Raw genomic sequence first — 23,508 nt, 5'->3', positions numbered from 1 at the left:
ATCTACAAAAAAAAGGCCTACTTCTCTGGAAGTCAGAGAAACTACTGTAATATATTTATTTTGTTCATTATAAATAAATTTTAAGTAGTAAAAGCAATTATATTCATTTTTAAACACTTGGAAAATAACAAATAGAAACTAAAAAAAAAAAAACAAAAAAAAAGACAATATCCAGATATCCAGACAATACCCAGATAAGCTACTATGAATATTTTAGTATATATATAACATATATAAAATATTATTTTGTTTATGAATTTCAATGACTTCATCCTATGATATGCCAAATATATTTACCAATCTCTGCTGATGAGTATTTAGATAATTTATAATTTCTTCCATTATAACAAACACTTCCATGAACACCCTTAAAAACAAATATTTGGACATATCTCTATTTCTTTTGTAATAATGAATATGAATCGTGAAATTCAGTAGAGCAGCAGCTAAGTGTCAGCTCATATCTTAACTTCATTAATCACAGTCCTTGGAAATCCGTGGTCTCTCTTCCTTATCCAATCACTTAATTATCCTAAAAGGTAAACACATGGCCCCAAATAAATCCAATCTGATCTAATTGTGATTTTTGTCAGTTAACATTAACTGAAAGGAAATTCAAGGTATTGATTCATAATCAAAAAAGGTTAGTAGAGGCCCAAAGAAATAAGCTAGGCCATGAATATGAATAACAACTGAGATTCAGAGGGCCAAGGAAATTATCCCAGATCACACATGTACTAACTAGCAGATCTAGATGCAAATTTGAGGTTCTATGATTCCAAAGTCATACAGATCTCACCAGACCTCACTGTTTCACATGCCAGACATTACTGCAAGGAATCTAATTTTTGGTGGGAGGCAAGATTTGTACAAATGAATGTAATTTAGATAAAGGAAAATGAGTGCCACAAAAATGATGCAAACCTAAATGTTTTCTTAGTAAAATCAGAGAAATCTTAATGTATGTGATACATACTATTAAAGATTAATTAATTCAATCACTTAATAAAAATGCAAGTCACTATTTGTGGGGGTATAGGTGACTCTGCCCCCTACCTATCAAAATCCATGCTCTCTACTTCTTCCACAAATAGCCAGATATTTTAAAGTTACACAAAACCATTAAACTATGATTTAGTTGGTAGAATTTGACTGAAAGTAATATGAGTCACTTCCAGGGCTGCTACTTGGAAGCTACCACATGGGATCTTCTACCTCTTTCCCCATTCAGCTGGCTGGAAAGGAAATGATGCATAACTAACTCTAGAAGCTAAGCATTGAAGATAACAGTCAGCCTGGGTCCCTGCATGACTGTATGGTTAAGAGATGCCCTGCCCATTTGTTCATGATGAAGGAAAAAAACTTGTATTTGCTCAATCCATTAGACGTTTTATGGTCAATCTAATACAAAAGTTGGCCTACCCCAATACAGACATTGTGACATGATAAATAAACTTGTCATGAGCTCAAGCAATTTACAACTTTATAGGGGAAGGAAGTTAAATTCCTATAAAAATATGACAGATTATCTGATAGGAGAGAGCTCTGTGGGTATAGGAGTGCTAATCTCACCTTAGTGATTACACTGATGGAAGTTTTCCCCAAAGAACTGGCATCTCAAATTGAGGCCTGGTGCATATATAGGGATTATCTAGGAAAAGTAGGAGTGGGGAGAGAAAAAAGGAAGAATATTCCAAGCACAGAAGGAGAATGTGCCTGGAATAAAATGTGAAGTATAAAAAAGGAAATAAGCAAACAAACAAACAAAAACCATTGGTGAGGAGGATTTCTATAAGTAATGAAAGAGGATGAGATATTTTTTTGTAGAAGGAACAAATGCAGTGTATAAAAGGGTGGGCCACATTCCTCTTAAGTACATGAAAAGCCCAAGGTGGCTGATACATGGTAAGAGCTCAGAAGATGACATAGTTGAGTCATTCTTAAACACATTGACTTGTGCCACTACACTGGGGACATGGAGGACTTGGATGAGCAAGAGACCAGACTGAATAGAACTAAGGCTTTGTGCTGGATTATATGAAAAGGAAGGTCAATGGGTACAGTAGGTTTAAGACTTCCTCACCCACACAGAAGATGACCGTTGGAAGAACAAGGCAGTCCCAGATTTAAGGGCGAGCCAGCACCAAGAAGCATTCTCAGAGCATCTGGTCAATCAGAAAGACCAGGAACCTTTTAAAAGTCTCTTTTAGGGAGGGGATCCCTGGTTGGCTCAGAGTTTAGCGCCTGCCTTTGGTCCAGGGCGTGATCCTGGAGGCCTGGGATGGAGTCCCACATGGGACTCCCTACGTGGAGCCTGCTTTTCCCTCTGCCTGTGTCTCTTATGAATAAATAAATAAAATCTTAAAAAAAAAATAAAAATAAAAGCCTCTTTAATTAAATTAACCTTTATTTACTGAGCACCTACTTTTTGCTAAATACAGTCTAGGTGCTGGCGATACAGAACTGAGTAAAACAAAAACTAATGATAAAACTTCCAATCTAATAGATCTAGAAACAGAAAGTTGAGTTTTCAGTAATTCAATATTAAATATTATTTAAAGCATCATATGTTATAGAGTGCTTTCACATCTTAAGATAAACATTTATAATTATAATAACGATTGGGTAGAAAGTAGTATTTTTCTCTATTTTGTTGATAGAGAAGTAAAGCTCAATAATATGAAGCAATATAGTCAATAATAATTGCGACTATTTCTGGACACATTACCATGCCATTGCATGCTTCCTAGAGGTGATTCATCTATTTTCTAACAATCTTTCAAAACCATTCTGAAAAGTATGGCATTATTATACACATTTTGCATGAAAATGTCAGTGCCAGCAGAAAATTGAAGCTAAACTGTATTGGAAATAGTCCATTTGCCCCTCTGTAACCACTTTCCACCCTTTTCTATCCTTTGCTCTGCCCAAGGTGGCTGACTTCTATGGACTGCATCAATTGTATCTGTATATCTGTCTTCTGTTTAGGTCTTCCAATAGGGAAGTCTAGCAAGCAATCAGAAACAAAAAGGAGAGGGTGGTTAGAGTATATTTGTCCTGGTACCCCATCCTGAGAACTTATCTAAGACTGACTGTGTCTCTTGATAGAAGGTCACCACAACTTTCAAAGCAACCCATTCTACACAATTCTCTCTTCCTAGGTTCCAGAAACCTCTCATTCCCCTAATGGTGGTGACCGTTCTGATATTACTAGTCCCAGGTTCTTGTACATCCTTTCTAGTTCTACACAATATCTATCCCTAATATAATGGCTCTTTATAAATAAACCTTCCTCAAATTACCCTAATGAGACATAGTGCTGTGAATATAAGAATCTACATGTCCTTATTCATTTTTTCAGCTTCTCAGACATTCAAGAGGTGCTGATGTCAATTTGAGATGTAAGCATTACTTCTCTATATGTAGCAAGTGTCAGTCCTAGCTGCTTGTGGCATTTCTCAGTACCTTCTGGCAACTCTCCTTGGTATCTACAGGAGGTCCAATTCCCTGAGGCCTGGGTCATGAGTCCTGATAAAGAGACCCACTATGACCAGAGAGTTAAAAGCTTTTTAATTTTATTCACAGAGACTTCCTCCATGCATTTTTTCATAGTTTAAGTTTAAAATAAGTTTTATAAGAAATTTATTTGAATTTCTAGCCTAAGGCCATATAAAGCCTTTATCTGTAGCATTTTCCAAATTCCATGATACAAATACATGATGATTTCAAGCTAGCAATGATTTCAAAATCAACTTACAAAATTGATGAAAAGTTAATAATCAGCTACTGCAAGCCAATAGGTGCAGCTAGTAAGCCACCTCCACAGGTGACTGATACGGTTAAATGTCTGTCTCATCTCAGAATTAGATTTTTGGACACAACCTCTATTTCCAAATATGTCTTACTGTTCCACTCCCCAGTATCTCTAATGATCTCAATAATATTCTGGGAGAACAGAAGAATACTCTATTACACTATATCCATTTTATTATTAAAGATGAGGAAACAATGATGTGACCATTTTGAATCATATTACAAGTAAATTTTAATATCACTTAACAAAGTATTATTTTATTTTTAATAAATATTACTGTTTTTTCACAAATATAAAGTTATAAAATTTCTAAAAATACTTTTAAAACTCTAAAGAAACAAAAATCTACCATAATCATACCTTCCAAAGACATCAGTTAACAGTATTATATGTGTGCATATTTGACATACGGGTAGGTTTCACACTATTATTACAATTATATACAGTATTCTACTCTGTTTTTTATTTTATACAGAATCAGCATTTTCCAGAGCTATTACAAATCCCTGGAAACTATTTTATTTTTTAAAATTTAATTATTTTAGATAAAGAAAGAGAACAGGAGCATGAGTGAAGAGCACAGGGAGAAGAAGAGGGAGAGAATTCCAAGCAGATGTCATGCTGAGATCAAAGCCAGACTTAGGGTTCAATCTCAAGACCCTGAGATCACAACTTGAGCTGAAACCAAGAGCCAGATGTTCAACCAACTGAGCCACTCAGGTATCCCTGAAAACTATTTTTAATATCCATATAATATTGCATCAGGTTGACTCATTATAATTTACTAATACTGGTTTTTCACATTTAGGTTGATTTGAGTTGCTGTTGTTATCCATCACCCTATAATGAACACCTTTGAATACAGAGATTTTACTATAATATGAATCTTTTCTGATTGTTTAAATCTCAAAACAGATTGACAGAGCTAGAACTCAGATTTTTAGATTCCTATTCTTGATCTCTTTCTACTTCCCACTCTTAAAATCCTAAACTGCATGGACACTTTAATATAATGCCATTTTAAGTTTCCATGTAAATGTTCAGGTTTTCTTAGTGATTCCTAACCCATGGTCAAAGCAAGCACTTTGAAACTTAACCTCAATCAAACATAGCTCTCAGTACTATTATTTTATAAGAAAACATTCAAGGATAATTGGTAATAGCATTAAAATTAATGATAAAACTAATTAGAGTATTAGTGGACAAAGCCAATTTGTTTTTGTGGCCTTTGGTTTCATCTTCCCAAAGTTAATACACAGTCTTTGTTCTGTCCTTAAAGTTATCTCCCTGAGCCTTCATTTCTGCCTCTTCATTCAGGAGTTAGGTCATCAATTTGTCTTGGTGTTCTCAGGAAATTCCCAATTTAAAATTAAAGTCTACATTCCTACATCCCAGGAAACCCCATAGTTCCAGACAAACTGGGATGATTGGTCACCCTATCAGTCAGGAATGGTTATTAAAACCTACTACACTAAATCAGCCCTAAAAGATATATTCATGGAGGCTCTTTACATGGAAAGGAAAGACCATAGGTGAGAATATGAAAAATAGAAAACACAAAAGTGGTAAAAATAAGTATTTTTGTAAAAAAGCATTCAAGTTATTTATAAAATAAAAGGATATAAAATATGACACCATATACCTTAAACTGAGGGCCTGAGGGAGAGAAAGTAAAAAATGGATTCAAACTTAAGTGACCATCAATTTAATAAAGACTGCTACATACAGAAGATGTTATATACAAATATAATGGTAACCACAAATCAAAAATCAGTTTTAGATATGCAAAGAATAAAAGTAAAGGAATCCAAGCATATTACTAAAGAAACCCAACAAATCATGAAGGAGAACAAGATAAGAAAAGATCAGAGAAAATCTTAGAAACAACCACAAAACAAGTAACAAAATGGAAATAAATATATATTTATCAGTAATTACTTTGAACATAAATGAACTAAATGCTCCAATCAAAAGACATAGAGTGACAGAGTGGATTAAAAAAAAAGACTCATCTATATACTGCCTACAAGATACTCATTTCAGACTGAAGGAAACCTGAAGATTGAAAGTGAAAGGATGGAGAAATATTATCATGTAAATCAATATGAAATGAAAGCTAGGATAACAATACTCATATTGGACAAAATAGACCTTAAAATAAAGACTGTAAAAAGAGACAATGAAGGACACTATGTAACAGTAAAGGTGTCAATTCATCAAGAGGATATAATAATCACAAATATTTATGCACTCAACATGAGAACACCCAAATACATAAAACAGTTAAGAAACATAAAGGAACTAATCTATAGTAATACAATAAATAGTAGGGGACTTTAACACCCCAGTTACATCAACGGACAGATCATCCAAACAGAATATCAACAAGGACATAATGGCTTTGATACACTGAACCAGATGGATTTAACAGACAAATTCAGAATATCCCATCCTAACACAACAGAATACACGTTCTTTTCAAGGGGACATGGGACATTCTCCAAAATAGATCACGTATTAGGCTACAAAACAAGTCTCAACAAATTAAAAAAAAATCTAAGTCATATTATGCATCTTTCCTAACCATAATGCTTTGAAACTAGAAATCAAACACAAGAAAAAATCTAGAAAGAGCACAAATACATGAAGGTTAAATAACATGCTACTAAATAATAAATGGGTCAACCAAGAAATTAGAGAGGAAATAAAAAATTACATATGAATAAAAATGAGAATAAAAATATTAGGGTTTAAAACTTGGGGATGAAGCAAAAGTGGTCTAGGCAAGTTTAAAGCAACATAGGCCTACCTCAAGAAGCAAGAAAAATCTCAAATAAGCAACCTAACCTTACACCTAAAGGAGCTAGAAAAAAAAGAACAAATGAAACCAAAGCTACACAAGGAAGTAAATCCAAAAGGAAAGGAAATCCAAATCTAGCAAAAGGAAGGAAATAATAAAAGAGTAGTGCAGAAGTAAGTAATATAGACATTAAAAAAAAAATCATTAAAACAGATCAATGAAACCATGAGCTAAGTGTTTGAAAAGACCAACAAAACTGATAAACCTCTAGCCAGACTTATAGAAAAGAGGACCTAAAGAAATAAATTCACTAATGAAAGAGGGGAATGACAACCAACACCACAGAAATACAAACAATTGTAACAAAATACTATGAAAATCTACATGCCAATAATTGGACAATTTAGAAGAAATAGATAAATTGCTAGAAACATATAACCCATCAAAACTAAAGCACAAAGAAAATAAAAATTTAAGCAGATCAATTGCCAGCAATGAAATTTAATCAGTAATCAAAAAACTCCCAAAAAACAAAAGTCCAGGATGAGATAGCTTCACAGGTGAATTCTACCAAATATTTAAAGAAGAGTTAACACCTGTTCTTCACAAAGTATTCCAAAATATGTGAGGAAGGAAAACTTAAAAATTCGTTCTAAGGGGCCAATATCTCCCTGGTACCAAAACCAGACAAATATACCACAAAAAAAGAGAACTACAGGCTAATATCTCTCATGAATATACATGCAAAAGGTCTCAACAAAACACTGGCAAACCTAATCCAACAACACATTAAAAAAATCATAAACCACAGTCAAATGGGATTTATTATCAGATGGGATGTAATATTGGCAAAACAATCAATGTGATGTACCATATCGGTAAGAGAAAGGGTAAAAACCATAAGATCATTTCAATAGATGCAGAAAAAGCATTCAACAAAATACCATATATCCATTCATGATAAAAAAAAAAAAAAGGAACCTCTGCAAAGTAGGTCTAGAGGAAACATACCTCAACATAATAAAGGCCATTTATGAAAAACCCATAGCCAATATCATGCTCAATGGTGAAAAACAGAGCTTTTCTCCTAAGGTCTGGAACAAGACAAGGCTGTCCATTCTCATCACTTTTATTCAACATAATGCCAGAAGTCCTTGTTACTTGAGCACTGGGGTGGCGCAGTGGTTGAACATCTGCCTTTGGCTTGGGTTGTGATCCCAGAATCCTGGGATCGAATCTCTTATCAGGCTCCTCTTTTGGAGCCTGCTTCTCCTTCTGCCTGTGTCTCTGCCTTTCTCTCTCTTTGTGTGTCTTTAATGAATAAATAAAATCTTAAAAGAAAATAAGCCCTTGCTACAGCATTAGACAACATAAAAAAATAAAAGGCATCTAAACTGGTAATGAAGAACTAAAACTTCCACTATTTGCAGATCACATGATATTCTATATAGAAAACCTGAAAGACTTCACCAAAAAACTACCAGAATTGATAAATGAGTTCAGAAGAGTTGCAGGATTCAAAATCAATGGACAGAAATCTTTTGCATTTCCATACTAATAATGAAGCAGTAGAAAGTGAAATTAAGAAAACAACCTCATTTACAATTGCACCAAAAACAATAAAATACCCAGGAATAAATTTAACCAAAGAGGTGTTCTGTTTGTTTCAGTACTCTGAAAACTATAAAACATGGAGGAAAGAAATTCAAGATAACACAAAGAAATGGAAAGACATTACATGCTCATGTGTCAGAAGAAAAAAATATTATTAAAATGCCTATATTATCCAAAGCAATCTACATATATAATGCAATCCCTACCAAAATACCAGTAGTATTTTTCACAGAACCAGAACAAACCTAAAATTTCTATGGAACCAGAAAAAGACCTCAAATTGCCACAGCAATTTTGACAAAGAAAAACAAAGATATCTATTGTAATATTACAATTCCAGATTTCAAGTTATATTACAAAGTGGTAGTAATGAAAACAGTATGGTACTGGCATAAAGACACATAGATCAATGGAACAGAAAAGAAAACCAAAAAATAAACCCACAATTACATGGTCAATTAATCTTTGACAAAGGAGGCAAGAATATGCAATGGGAAAGTCTCTTCAACAAATGGTGTTTGGAAAATTGGACAGTGACATGTAAAAGAATGAAGTTAGACCACTTTCTCAAACCATACACAAAAATAAACTAAACATAAATTAAATATCTAAATTTGCAATGTGAAATCATAAAAATCCTAGAAGAGAGCACAGGCAATACTTTCTGACATTGGCTGTAGCAACATTTTTCTAGATGTTTTCTGAGGCATAGGGAGTGTATTATTTGAGGTTGATTAATGGTAGCTATTATTGGCACCATCCAAAGGCAAGAGGTAAGATTTGAATTTAGGTTTGACTATTTAACCACAAAGCCAATGCTTTATTCCAGCACCAGGCTGTTGGATTTCAGCCCCTTCACCCGGGGTAAAAGTAAAGGGAGGCAGTGTGGCAGCACAGAAGAAAGCAATAGGCTTGCCAGTCAGTCCCATGTGGACTCCAGGCTCTGCTCTGCCCTTGCTTGCTGTATGATCTTGAGTGAGTCACATATCCTCCTCATGACAAACACAACAGGGCCAGGTTAAATTCAGATTTTTCCAGTCCAAAGCTTAAGCTATTAATCACTACTATACTCTAATAGGAAAAACGATTAAGGTTAAAATAAGCAAATCTACATTCAAATACCAGCTCTGGGATCCCTGGGTGGCGCAGCGGTTTGGCGCCTGCCTTTGGCCCAGGGCGCGATCCTGGAGACCTGGGATCGAATCCCACGTCGGGCTCCCGGTGCATGGAGCCTGCTTCTCCCTCTGCCTATGTCTCTGCCTCTCTCTCTCTCTCTCTCTCTCTCTCTCTCTCTGTGACTATCATAAATAAATAAAAAATAAAAAATATATATTAAAAAAAAAAAACAAATACCAGCTCTGCCACATTCTATCTTTCCTAAACTATTAGGGCAAGTTACTTCCACAACCTGAGCCTTGGTATGCTCATCTGTAAAATTGGGAAAGTGACAGATACTCTTCCCAGGTTCCAAGAGAATCAAAGCACTTAGTATAAAGTCTGAAAGCATTTATGGCAGAAAGATGCACATTAATCTTGAATTAAATTGAACTCAACTCTATACAAAAAGACTGGAATCATATAATATTTTAGGCCATAGCCTGAATATGAAGGGATTTTAGAAATCACCACCTTTGGGTCCATTAACCAGCAAATTCTCTTCGCTTCTTAATTATTTTCTCATTTGTCTCACCATCCCATGACTGGGATTGTAGCATAGATTCCTTCTCTCTTCCTTTTTGTGCTTCCTTCAATTTGAGTTTTGATGTTAAAACAATTATAATAGCTATCATACTTAACCAGTATGGCCTATCATTTGATTGGGAACACTGACAGTGATATGGATGGTCCACCCTCCCTCCCAATGCGGGAAACCTCTCCACTTTCTCCCTGACAGGTGACTATCCTCTTTCTACTGAGGCAGGTCCAGAACTCACCACATGCAGAGAGCCTCCCACTGCTGGATGGTTTCAAATTCTTTTTTTTTTTTTTATTTTTATTTATTTATGATAGTCACAGAGAGAGAGAGAGAGGCAGAGACACAGGCAGAGGGAGAAGCAGGCTCCATGCACCGGGAGCCCGATGTGGGATTCGATCCCGGGTCTCCAGAATTGCGCCCTGGGCCAAAGGCAGGCGCCAAACCGCTGCGCCACCCAGGGATCCCTGCTGGATGGTTTCTATCGGTAGGACACATTATATAAAACTAAAAGAAATTGTTAGAAATTGTTATCAAGCTCAAAGTTTTCAACTTGTATTTGAAGGCAATGTGGCACAATGAGGAAAGTGATAGGTAGACAAGTCATTCCCATGTGGGCTCCAGGCTCTGTTATGCACTCACTTGCTGTATGATTTGTGACAAGTCATATATCTTCTTGAAGTTTCTATTTCCCCATCTGAAAGACTGTGGATAATAATCTCTATTTTATACAGAGTGGTGAGGGATATCAGTCTACCTGTTTTTTAAAATAGAATTTGATTCAGATAACTGATAAGTGAAACAGACAAAAGCACATTTGCTCTGGTGGAAATAAGAGAAAATGGTCTGCATTTTTACTGAGTTTTCTCCTTGCCCTATGCAAGGACTCTACAGGCAGCACAGGGTGAAAATCATCTAGAGTGAACAACCTTGCTGTGCTCTGTGTGAAGAAATGGTAGCACAGAGAGGTTAAATGAGCTACTAGAAGACCCAAAGATGGAATACAGACTTAGGTCCATGTTACTCCCACCCCACTGCCCTAAACCTAGTTCCACATTTCCTCAGGTTACATTATTCATTCTAGGATATGATTTTTTTTTTTTTTTTTTTTTTAGTTTTTCCTTTTGTTACACATTTGAAAAGACTCTCCCCCCATGTTTTCCTCCCAACCCTCATTCAGTCTCTGGGAATCTTCAGATTCTTCTGCACTTGTTGACATTCTTCAAAATGCTCTTATATTTTGGGGGCTTTTTTGTGAGGAGTGGGTTAAGTAATATGGCTTTAACTTTTTGCTTTGAGATAATTATAGATTCTCATGGATTTTCAAAAATATTACAGAGAGTTCTTGTGTACACTTCACCTAGGCTTTGGTGAAGGTTGCATCTTGGGATGCCCGGGTGGCTCAGCGGTTGAGCGTCTGCCTTTGGGCTCAGGGCATGATTCCGTGGTCTCGAGATCAAGTCCCACATCGGGCTCCCTGCATGGGGCCTGCTTCTCCCTCTGCCTCTGTCTCTGTTTCTCTCTCTGTGTGTCTCTCATGAATAAATAAATAAAATCTTTTTAGAAAAAGGTTGCACCTTACATAATTATAGTAATGAATAACAATTTCAAAACCAGGACATTTACATCAGTATACCATGTGTGCATAGTTCTATGCCATTTTATTACATGTAATCACTATCACAATCAAGATATAAGAGCTACATCATCACCACGATGATCTCTCAGATGCTATCCCTTATGATCACACCCACTCCACTCACCCTTACCATCCTATATTATATATACATAACTTATTACAGTCAATTGGTGTTGACATTTACCATTTTTAGATAAGTACAAAAACTACCTCTCTTTAAATCCTTTTACCTTTCCACATATGCTTATGTTAAATATTTCCTCCACATATTGAAAACTGCATCAATGTTGTAATCATTGCTTCAACATCACATGTAATTTTTTAAAGATTATTTATTTATTCATGAGCGACACAAAGAGGAAGAGAGAGGCATAGACACAGGCAGAGGGAGAAGCAGGCTCTATGCAGGGAGCCCGATGTGGGACTCGATCCTGGGACTCCAGGATCACTTTCTGAACCGAAGGCAGACGCTCAACCGCTGAGCCACCCTGGCATTCCAACATCACATATAATTTAGAAAGCAGAGATAAAAGAGTTTACTGTATTTACCTGTATTTTTACTCTTTATATTATTTCTTTCTTTTTGACATTTCAAAAGTCTTTATCATTTTTCTTCTGTTTTAAGAACTTCCTTTTCCCATTCTTTTAGGGGAGGTCTTCTGTTGACAAATACTCTTTTTCCTTTTGATAAAGTTTTTCCTTCATCAAAATGTCTTAATCCTTGAAAGATATTTTTGCTAGATATTGGATACTGAGTTTACAGTTCTTTTCTTTCAGTATTGAAGAACAGTGTGTCACTTTTATTTGGTCTCTATAGTTTCTGATGTGAAATCTGTTATGTTCAAATTTATTTTCCTCTATAGGTAAGGTGTTATTTTCTCTCACTGCTTTCAAGATTCTTTCTTTCCTTAGTTTGAGTGTAATATTTCTTGGCATGGATTTCCCTCATTTTTTCCTGTTTTGGGTTCACTCACTCTCTTGAATCTCTAGGTTTATGTCTTTTGCCAAATTTGAGAAGATTTTAGCCATTTCAAACAATTTTTTCACCTCTCCTTCTGGAATTCTAATCACATGAATGTTAGATTTTTGGTTCCACAGGTCCCTGAGGTTCTGTTCATTCTTCTTTTTAGTCTATTTTTTCTCTATTGTTAGATCTAGTAACTTCTATTGTTCTATCCTCAGGTTCATTCATTCTTTTCTTTGCCCCCTGCCCTCTGTTACTGATCCCATCCTCAAGCAGTAAAAGTCCAGATTCCTCATGTGGTCTGACATCTTGGAGAAGAAGAAAGTATTCATTACTGACTAGTAGGAATGAAATTCCCAGTTCCCTACTTTTCTCTGACCACCTGGTAGAGGGTTGGAGGAAAGATGGAAGTCTAGACTCACCACTCCTCCCTTGGTGAGGGTGGAAACGGGCAGTTTTTTGTTTTTTTTTTTTTTTTTTTTTTTTTTTTACCATGGTGTTTGGCTAGATTGGACAATTACTGTCTTAAAGTTTTCTGTCCTATTAGGCCAACCCCTCCCCCCCGCCTTTTTTTTTTTTTTTTTTTGTCATTTGTTTAACAAGGATAGGCTTTGGGAAGACATTTTTTAATCTGTGCCCATTGGCATTTCTATGTTTCTGGTTTCTCAAGCATCCATTCTAGCATATATGAAGCAAAAATCAAACCTAGGGAACTCACCACTAAATCATTTTTTCAGGTCTTAAGGAACAGCCAATCTTCCCTCTTCTCTCCACTTTTCAGGTTTTCTATGTTTGTTCCATAAGTAATGTATGTGGTTTTTAGCTCTACTTAGTGGGAGAAATAGGGAAGAGTGTTCTACTCCATCCTTTCCCAGAATGTCTGTAATGCATTTATTTTTTTTTTTTTGGAAACTCAGTTTTGACACTACAGTAATGCCAATATTCTTAAGACACAAGCTCAAATGAGAACAAGGAAAAAAAAAGAAAAGGACCATCTTTCATCTCCTAAACTAGTGGTTTTTTTTTCAATGACAATTCTGAATGCTGTCCATATTGCAGTAAAACTAAGACACTGACCAAGAGTAGCATTTTAAATTGGTGCAATATATTTTAAGAGCATGCATAGCAGAAGCTTATAGTGATTAATCCTGTAATCTCTTATAGGAATTGATTCTAAAAAATAATTTGACAAATTATCTATCTATCCAATATCATCTACTTTTGAAAAAATATATTAAAAAATTAAAAGCTCACCAATAGAGAGATGATGGAGTAAATATATAAAAGCAGTAAACAATTCTTCAACTATGGTATAATGAACGCTAGGAGAAAACATGAGAAATTGCTTTGATACAACATTAAATGAAAAGAACAGAATATAAGTGGGTATTTATATTTGTTGGTGTGTGAAAATGTGCTCATGGAAACAACTAAAAAAGAATATGTAAAATTAAAAACAGTTGTTAGGTTCAGCACAATGATAATGAATTAATTCATTCATTTAATAAATATTTATTGAGTATGTTCTATATACCAAGCACAGTTTAAGGTGCTAAAGATACACAAATGAATACAAAAATGATGAAAATCCCTATTCCTGCAGCTTACTTTCTAATAGATAGAGAAACAAGTAACAAAATAAATAATATATTACAGTTTGCTGGATGGTAATAAGTGCTATACATAAAAATAAAGCAGGAAGATTAGGTATATGGGGGGCCAAGGGATATGATTTAATTTTAAATGTATGACTTTTTACTTTTAAATATTAATCCATGAATTTATAAGTTTTCAAACAAAATATTATTTTTGTAAGTTTCTTTTTTCACAAGATCAATCATCATTACATTAAGAATAATATAGAGCCATTGCTATTTGTACATAACTATCACTACACTTAATTCAAAAGGGTATTTATTATAACTGCTTGTTTACTTGTTATACTTGTATCTTAGCCAAACTTTTGAAAGAACCATCTATATTTATAGTCTCCATTTCTTTACATTTTCTTCATCCCCAAACTCACTCATTATCTTATATACCTGGCTTGAACTCCTGCCATGCCACTAAAATGGCACTCAACAAAGTCCCTGATGACCTCTACATCACTTTAAGTGTTGAGCATTTTAATACTTTAATTATCAAGTAGCAGGTGGCAGTATTAGTCACTCTCTCTTTTTTAGAAAAGCCCTCTCTTCTTGGTTACATGATGCCATACTATCTTGGTTTTCTTGTAACACTCTGGCCAATTCCTCTTATTCTCTTTTGTGAGATTCTCATCATCTACCCAACTTTTAAACTGAGGAATTTCTCAGAGCTCTGTCCTAATCCTCTCTCTCCAATCCATACAACTTCCCTGAGAGACTACATCTGCCCTCACTATTCTGGTGATAACTCTTGAATCCGTACCTCCAAATACCTCTCTTCAGTCACACCTCACTGCCTACTTGACATCTCCACTTGGATATCTCTCAGGCACATCTAGCTGTATGTTTCCAAGGCCAAGTTCATCATCTCCTCTTTAAAACCAACTCTGCCCAAACTCTTTCCTCTTATATTATAACCCTTGTCTTCAGTAAATGGCACCACCATCCCTTCTGTTGTGTATGCCAGACAACCTTGGGGTCATCTAGAACTTCTACCTCTCTTTTACCCTCCACATCTACTCAATTAAAGGTTAAATCGATTCAATCTTCTGTTAACCCTCGAATCTATCCACTTGTTTTCATCATTACTGTTACCAATCTAACTTATCATCAGCTGTAGCCTAAGGTATTGCAAAAAAACCTCTAAACAACTGTCCTCCTTCTAAGATATTTTCTATTAAGCATTAAGACTGATCTTTCTAAACTGCCATTCTGATCATGTCCTGCTTGATTTCTTCACAGTGCCTTTAGAATCAAATCCAGCTCTTTTTTTTTTAATTTATTTTTTATTGGTGTTCAATTTACTAACATACAGAATGACCCCCAGTGCCCGTCACCCATTCACTCCCACCCCCCGCCCTCCTCCCCTTCTACCACCCCTAGTTCGTTTCCCAGAGTTAACAGTCTTTACGTTCTGTCTCCCTTTCTGATATTTCCCACACATTTCTTCTCCCTTCTCTTATATTCCCTTTCACTATTATTTATATTCCCCAAATGAATGAGAACATATAATGTTTGTCCTTCTCCGACTGACTTACTTCACTCAGCATAATACCCTCCAGTTCCATCCACGTTGAAGCAAATGGTGGGTATTTGTCGTTTCTAATAGCTGAGTAATATTCCATTGTATACATAAACCACATCTTCTTTATCCATTCATCTTTCGTTGGACACCGAGGCTCCTTCCACAGTTTGGCTATCGTGGCCATTGTTGCTAGAAACATCGGGGTGCAGGTGTCCCGGCATTTCATTGCATTTGTATCTTTGGGGTAAATCCCCAACAGTGCAATTGCTGGGTCGTAGGGCAGGTATATTTTTAACTGTTTGAGGAACCTCCACACAGTTTTCCAGAGTGGCTGCACCAGTTCACATTCCCACCAACAGTGTATGAGGGTTCCCTTTTCTCCGCATCCTCTCCAACATTTGTTGTTTCCTGCCTTGTTAATTTTCCCCATTCTCACTGGTGTGAGGTGGTATCTCATTGTGGTTTTGATTTGTATTTCCCTGATGGCGAGTGATGCAGAGCATTTTCTCATATGCATGTTGGCCATGTCTATGTCTTCCTCTGTGAGATTTCTGTTCATGTCTTTTGCCCATTTCATGATTGGATTGTTTATTTCTTTGGTGTTGAGTTTAATAAGTTCTTTATAGATCTTGGAAACTAGCCCTTTATCTGATATGTCATTTGCAAATATCTTCTCCCATTCTGTAGATTGTCTTTTAGTTTTGTTGACTGTATCCTTTGCTGTGCAAAAGCTTCTTATCTTGATGAAGTCCCAATAGTTCATTTTTGCTTTTGTTTCTTTTGCCTTCGTGGATGTATCTTGCAAGAAGTTACTATGGCCGAGTTCAAAAAGGGTGTTGCCTGTGTTCTTCTCTAGGGTTTTGATGGAATCTTGTCTCACATTTAGATCTTTCATCCATTTTGAGTTTATCTTTGTGTATGGTGCAAGAGAGTGGTCTAGTTTCATTCTTCTGCATGTGGATGTCCAATTTTCCCAGCACCATTTATTGAAGAGACTGTCTTTCTTCCAATGGATAGTCTTTCCTCCTTTATCGAATATTAGTTGCCCATAAAGTTCAGGGTCCACTTCTGGGTTCTCTATTCTGTTCTATGTGTCTGTTTTTGTGCCAGTACCACACCGTCTTGATGACCACAGCTTTGTAGTACTACCTGAAATCTGGCATTGTGATGCCCCCAGATATGGTTTTCTTTTTTAAAATTCCCCTGGCTATTCGGGGTCTTTTCTGATTCCACACAAATCTTAAAATAATTTGTTCTAACTCTCTGAAGAAAGTCCATGGTATTTTGATAGGGATTGCATTAAACGTGTATATTGCCCTGGGTAACATTGACATTTTCACAATATTACTTCTGCCAATCCATGAGCATGGAATATTTTTCCATCTCTTTGTGTCTTCCTCAATTTCTTTCAGAAGAGTTCTATAGTTTTGAAGGTATAGATCCTTTACATCTTTGGTTAGGTTTATTCCTAGGTATCTTATGCTTTTGGGTGCAATTGTAAATGGGATTGACTCCTTAATTTCTCTTTCTTCAGTCTCATTGTTAGTGTATAGAAATGCCACTGATTTCTGGGCATTGATTTTGTATCCTGCCACGCTACCGAATTGCTGTATGAGTTCTAGCAATCTTGGGGTGGAGACTTTTGGGTTTTCTATGTAGAGTATCATGTCATCGGCGAAGAGGGAGAGTTTGACTTCTTCTTTGCCAATTTGAATGCCTTTAATGTCTTTTAAAAAGGAGAATTACAGACCAATATCCCTGATGAACATGGATGCAAAAATTCTCAACAAGATACTGCCCAATAGGATCCAACAGTACATTAAGAAAATTATTCACCATGACCAAGTAGGATTTATCCCTGGGACACAAGGCTGGTTCAACACCCGTAAAACAATCAATGTGATTCATCATATCAGCAAGAGAAAAACCAAGAACCATATGATCCTCTCATTGGATGCAGAGAAAGCATTTGACAAAATACAGCATCCATTCCTGATCAAAACTCTTCAGAGTGTAGGGATAGAGGGAACATTCCTCGACATCTTAAAAGCCATCTATGAAAAGCCCACAGCAAATATTATTCTCAATGGGGAAGCACTGGGAGCCTTTCCCCTAAGATCAGGAACAAGACAGGGATGTCCACTCTCACCACTGCTGTTCAACATAGTACTGGAAGTCCTAGCCTCAGCAATCAGACAACAAATCCAGCTCTTTACCTTGGCTTACAAAGCTCTCCTCAATCTCACTTCTACCTACCTCTCTAGTCACTTTCTCTTTAGAATTTCATGTTCCAATCATATTGGCCTTTGCTCATCAAAAAATGTAATGTTCTTTCTCATCTCTAAGTCTTCAAACACATTTTATTACTTCACACATATCTCTACTTACTATGATCTCACATATTCATCTTAGTTCTCAGCATAAGTAACACACCTAGGGAAGGTCTCTTATCCTTGGAGCAGGTTAAATCCTAAATGCTGAATAGTTTCCACAGCATGCTGAATTCTCCCTGTTGTCACAGTTATCACACTTTACTATAGTTACACTTTTAATATCTAGCCCAGAAGACCATGAACTCTTTAAGAACAGTAATCACATCTCTCTCTACTATGTTGTTCTGATACCTTGCATATATTTCCTGGTCTACTACAACTACTTGTAAGGATTTATTGACAGGGAGAAGGAGGGAGGGAAGAAGGAAGTAAGGATGAAGGGAAGGCAGGAAAGGAGGGAGAAAGAGAAGGCAAAATGTTTACCCAGTCAGTCTTGAGTGAGTCAGGGAAAAATGAAAGAAATGGTTAGGGAATTTACTGAATTAACAAGCTATTTGAGCCTTTTAAAGTCATCCATTTCACATGTGTTTCTTAAAAACCGTAAAAAAGCTATTTTGAATTTTACAGTAAGGAAACTGGGGCTTATAAAGGAAATATCATAGCTCATCATGTTATATCTTCCATCTAGAATCCATTTCCTTAATTTTGTTCATGTCTCATTTCCTCAAGATCTAGCTGAGATACCAAGTGCACCGCAAGATTCTCCTTTACTCTCCACAGCCCTGATCATATAATTTTATTTCTCTTCTCTAATCTCAGAGCACACTTTATTAATTCCATAGTGGGTTTTAGCACAATGTTCCTTATATTGTACTTATTTCTGTTTGTGTTTCATTTCAACTTGTAGAAAATAAAATTTAAAAAATCTAGATCAGATTATTCATATTATCAGATTCATATTATCACCCCAAGACCTAGCATAAAGTTAGATGCTCAAAAGAATTGTATTAAATAGAAGCCACTTCTGAGATTTAGTCTAATATCCTCAATCTACTATAATGGACAAGTAATTAGAAAAGTTACTTCAGACCTACCAAACAGCAAACAGCAGCACACAACTTCCTGCATATCTGTGTCCCCATCTCCCACCTTCCTCATGCACAGAATATGGGAGGGAGTCCTGAGGTCTGGTTAATGCCACCACTTACTGCTTGCATAAATATTCTAGGCTTAGTTTAAATAAGAATATGGATTTTGGCTGCCTTATAATGCCAGTTCCCTGCACTGCCTATCACAAAGCAATTTTATTTAGCCTTGGACAATATTTAAAAATATTAATGAATTGTGGTTGCAAAAACTTGGGCCTTAACAACCAATACTTCTTAAGAAGTCTAACATGAAAACAAAATTAGAGTGAACTAAAACAGGCAGAAAACTTCTGAATATTCCAACTTTTCCATTTTGCTGCTAGGTATTCTGACTTTTTCTCCTCAAGGCAGAATAATCTTGAGTAGTCAGAAGCACAATGGCTTTTTTTTTTTTAAAGATTTTATTTATTCATGAGACACACACACACACACACACACACACAGAGAGAGAGAGAGAGAGAGAGAGAGAGAGAGAGAAGCAGAGACACAGGCAGTGAGAGAAGCAGGCTCTATGCAGGGAGCCCAACATGGGACTCGATCCTGGGTCTCCAGGATCACACCCTGGGCCTAAGAAAGGCGCTGAACCCTCAGCCACCCAGGGATCCCCATGCACAATGGCTTTTTAATTGCTTCTTTTGCTCATCTGCTTTCTACACCTAGTTTGATTACCAAACCTATGCTAAGGCCTTAAGGCATCTTTACTTAGCATCAGTTATGGTCCCCTATAACAGAAGTAAAAAAACAATGTTTTATTTCACCTTTAAGGGGTGAAAGTGTCTTTTTCTAATCTGGTACATATTTCATAGGAAATTTAGAATTTTTAATATTTGTCATGAAGTAAGACTTCTTCCAAGGCCTGTTTGGGATATTAAAGGAAGTGAATCCCCTAGATAAGAAATGGATCAGAAACTTCTCCTTTTGTTTGTTTGCCTTGATATTGGGGAAACCAAAATTAGGAAAACACTAAAGGAGATAGTCTAATACTGGGATCTATAATGTGTTTGTCAGTCTTGAGTAAGACTGTTGTCTAGAATCCTAGAATCCTAAATTATGATGGACCCTTCTGGGCCAATAAAATCTAATAATCTGAGAGCCAAACAGTCATATATTATTTTGTTGCCCTAAGAGCATTTAGAATAATGACTATTGGAAGACAGGTTCTGATACAGGTAATTGATACAAGAAATGGAAGAAAATCCTAAGCAGAAAACACCAAAAGGGCAGAAAGAATCTTCAGGACAAACTAGTAGCAAGAAGCATAACAATTATGGCATGTACAGATCAGTTAATAAAATTCCAAAAAGAAAATTGTCTTTGAGAACAGATCTTTTCTGTCATATACATACTGTATCTCCAATATCTAGAATAGTATGTGGCACATTAAGGTGATCAATAAAATCTTATAAGTAAACAATATCTTAGTCTGCCTTTCAGAAAGGGGACTATGAAGGAATGTGAGTAGCTCTGCATCCAAAATCTGGGGTCAGCAAAGTCAAAAGGATGAGAGATGAGACATATCAACAACCTGATTTTCTCTGGCACCTCGTGTCTTATCAGCCTGATGAACTACAATAAACTGAATTCTGAGCATTTAAGCTCTTTCAGACCATTAGAGAAGCCCAATGACTGGATAATGGCCATGCTGAGAGCCTGCCAACATTGGATAAAAGCACTAACTTCATCCTCAGGTATTATAATATAAATGTAGGGACTCATTAATATTTCAAAATCTTGTCAAGAGCCCTGACAGGCCCCAAATGATAATCCATAAGAAACAAAACAAAACAAAATGAAATGATTAAGGCTTAAGATTTTAAAAGCATAAAAAAGAAGACTCCAGCATTAAACAACTGGGAAAAAGGGATGGTGATTATGGTTGCTGTGTAAGATCCCAACGTAGAGCCTCATAAAAGAAGTGCAATGTTATTTTGAGGGCCCTCATTATCAGATCAACAGTGATGTCCTTTTGTTGGCAAGGTTTGAAGTACACATCTACACATACACCTATTAACAGAGAGATGTACTATATTTTTATCCACTGGGCTGAATTCAGAAACTCAAAACAAAGGCCTACCTCTTACCCAGATCCCATTGTCAAAAGGAGATCCAGGAATAGCAGTATAGTTGACTTGATGCAGCAAAGCAAAAAAATAAAACATAAAAAAATAGGCCCAGGAAGATATTTTTATTGTGTAATAAACAGTTTTTATTATCATTGAATGCCTACACTTTTACAAACCTGAGCTTCTCAGCCCAGCATTTATAGAAAATTGCCAAGTATCGTTTGTAGATAAAAGCACAATTCAATATTTATGAATTGCTAGTTTTCTATAAATATAGACATTTGGAGATGATCTTTTCACTAGTCATTAAAATTTGAACAGGGATCAAAGCTAGAATAATATTAACAATTCCTCACATTTGTATAGTGTTTTACATAATGCTATTAATAATAGATGACATTTATTGAGCACTTAGCAAGTGCCAGGCACTTTACATGTGAATTCTCATAACGAATTCAGTTCAGTTCAACAAGCATTCAATTAATACCTACTGTGTGATAGATGAATAACACTGGTTTCTGTCTTTAAAAACTCTCATTTTGGTGCAATTAATATTTGTTGAAAGAATAAATAAATGGTTGGATGAAAAATTAAGTGGTTTGGATGGTAGTATGGGATAATATAAATAACACCGGCTCCTCCTCTAACTATCTATGGTATTGAGAAAGTACTTACCTTCTCCTAGCCTCAATTTTTTCATCTGTAATATAGGAATATTTAAGTTCTCTCTTGTAAAACTGTTGTGATAATAATGACAGCAAATGTAAAATATATAAAAATAGGCTCTCAGTTAAGTGAGAGCAGTTATCATCATCATCACCACCATAGTGCTATTTTAAGCAAGCCTATCAAACTCTCCTCACCCTCGCTACAGCAATGGGCAAATATAACTTTAACATCCACAAATCACCTAAGATATCATGATAAAAGGCCAACAGGACAGGAAGTTTACCAAGTAACAGACTGCACCTGACCTCTTAATGGAATGCTGGTCATTCCATATGTGGAAACATGTTCCCTATTTCAAAATTCTCACAGAGCCCTAAACCTAGATCCTGGATGATGGCCATCAAAAAACTCATCTTACTCCTCTCAGTGCCAGAAAGGTTCAGCCCTAGTCACCCAGCACATAAACTCTGAGACCTGGGTCAAATTCTCCAACCAGAAGTAGGTCCCTTTCCGGTCACTTACCATTTGGGTCTGCTGGTAGATTTCACCATAGGGGCCATCCCATCTCTATAAAGACTCTTGGTTTTACTGAAGTTAACAATGTTGAAAATGACTCTCTGAAAAAAAGGGAAAAGTTTATCAGAAGATTATGCTATGGAGGTTGTCACTTCCTGCTAATTAGGAATGGAAATGATAAGCAGGGTTAGAGGAAGCCATATGGACTAGTTGCCAAAAGTAAAGTGATAATAAATGGTGCCTGAAGAAATTCAATGTATTTGTGGCAGTTTAGTATAGTAGTCAAGAGCACAGACTCTGGAACCTGGAAGTCTGAGTTTTAATCCCACCCTACACTCTCAAGCTGTGTGACCTTGCCAAGCTACTAAACTTTCCTATGTCTTAGTTTCCTCATTTAAAAAATGAGGATAATAACAGTACTTAGGATTACTGATGATAATTAAGTTAATATATGTACAGTGTTTGGAACCATGTTTTGTACATAGTTAATGCTACATAAGTTTTAGCTATTTTTATTAACTGTGCCCTTTCTCCAGGTTGACCTACAATTTACATGTAAATGAATAACAGTATTATCAGAGTAACAGTATTGCATTTAAAGTTCAAAAAAGATAATAACTGAATGCTTGCTGAAGTTAAAAAAATTCTGCAACTGTTCAGCATCCCATATAACCTGGAGGATATATGCTCTCTTCTGCACCTTCTTTTGTTATCCTCTGCTGAGGGCGAGAGATACTGAGCTCAACCCTAATCTCAGCATAAATTTATAGAAGCACAGGTACTTGGATAAGTCCCTCCCCCTTTCTGGGCCTCACCTTTAAAATGGGGGAGTGGAGTGGTCTACATGACTAAAATATTTCCAGAAGGATGGTATAATTAAAAGAGATCACCCTTTGTTTTAGTAAGCAATTTTATTTTAAGTGGAGAAGAGAGATGGGGAAAGAGAAGAGAATTGGGGTTAAAATACATGTAATGACCATTGAAATAGTCCAAAAGAGAGAGGATATGGTCTAGAACAAGGGTAGCAAAAATAGAGAAAAAGTGAAAACTTTCAAAAGGTTGCCATAGGTTAGTTTTTCTCTCCATAGGCAATGAAAGAAAGGGAAGCATCAAAATTCACATATTATTTCGTTGAGCAAATATT

At 36.0% G+C, this 23,508-nt stretch overlaps 1 protein-coding gene across 13 annotated transcripts in view; it reads right to left on the bottom strand.

Annotated features, from left to right (window-relative positions):
- The window catches only part of AGBL4 (ATP/GTP binding protein like 4), a 1,422,311-nt gene that overhangs the window by 660,942 nt on the left and 737,861 nt on the right, over positions 1-23,508 (bottom strand). For all 13 annotated transcript variants that reach the window (XM_038558098.1, XM_038558102.1, XM_038558088.1 and 10 more), the window contains one exon: positions 22,371-22,465. In XM_038558098.1, coding sequence (XP_038414026.1) covers positions 22,371-22,465 — 95 coding nt within the window. The remainder of the gene's footprint in view (positions 1-22,370; positions 22,466-23,508) is intronic.

This window comes from Canis lupus, chromosome 15, assembly GCF_011100685.1.
Source record: "Canis lupus familiaris isolate Mischka breed German Shepherd chromosome 15, alternate assembly UU_Cfam_GSD_1.0, whole genome shotgun sequence".
In the NCBI taxonomy this organism is placed as follows: domain Eukaryota; kingdom Metazoa; phylum Chordata; class Mammalia; order Carnivora; family Canidae; genus Canis; species Canis lupus.
The sequence above is the reverse complement of the archived record's forward strand: the minus strand, read 5'-3'. Positions and strand labels throughout refer to the sequence as shown.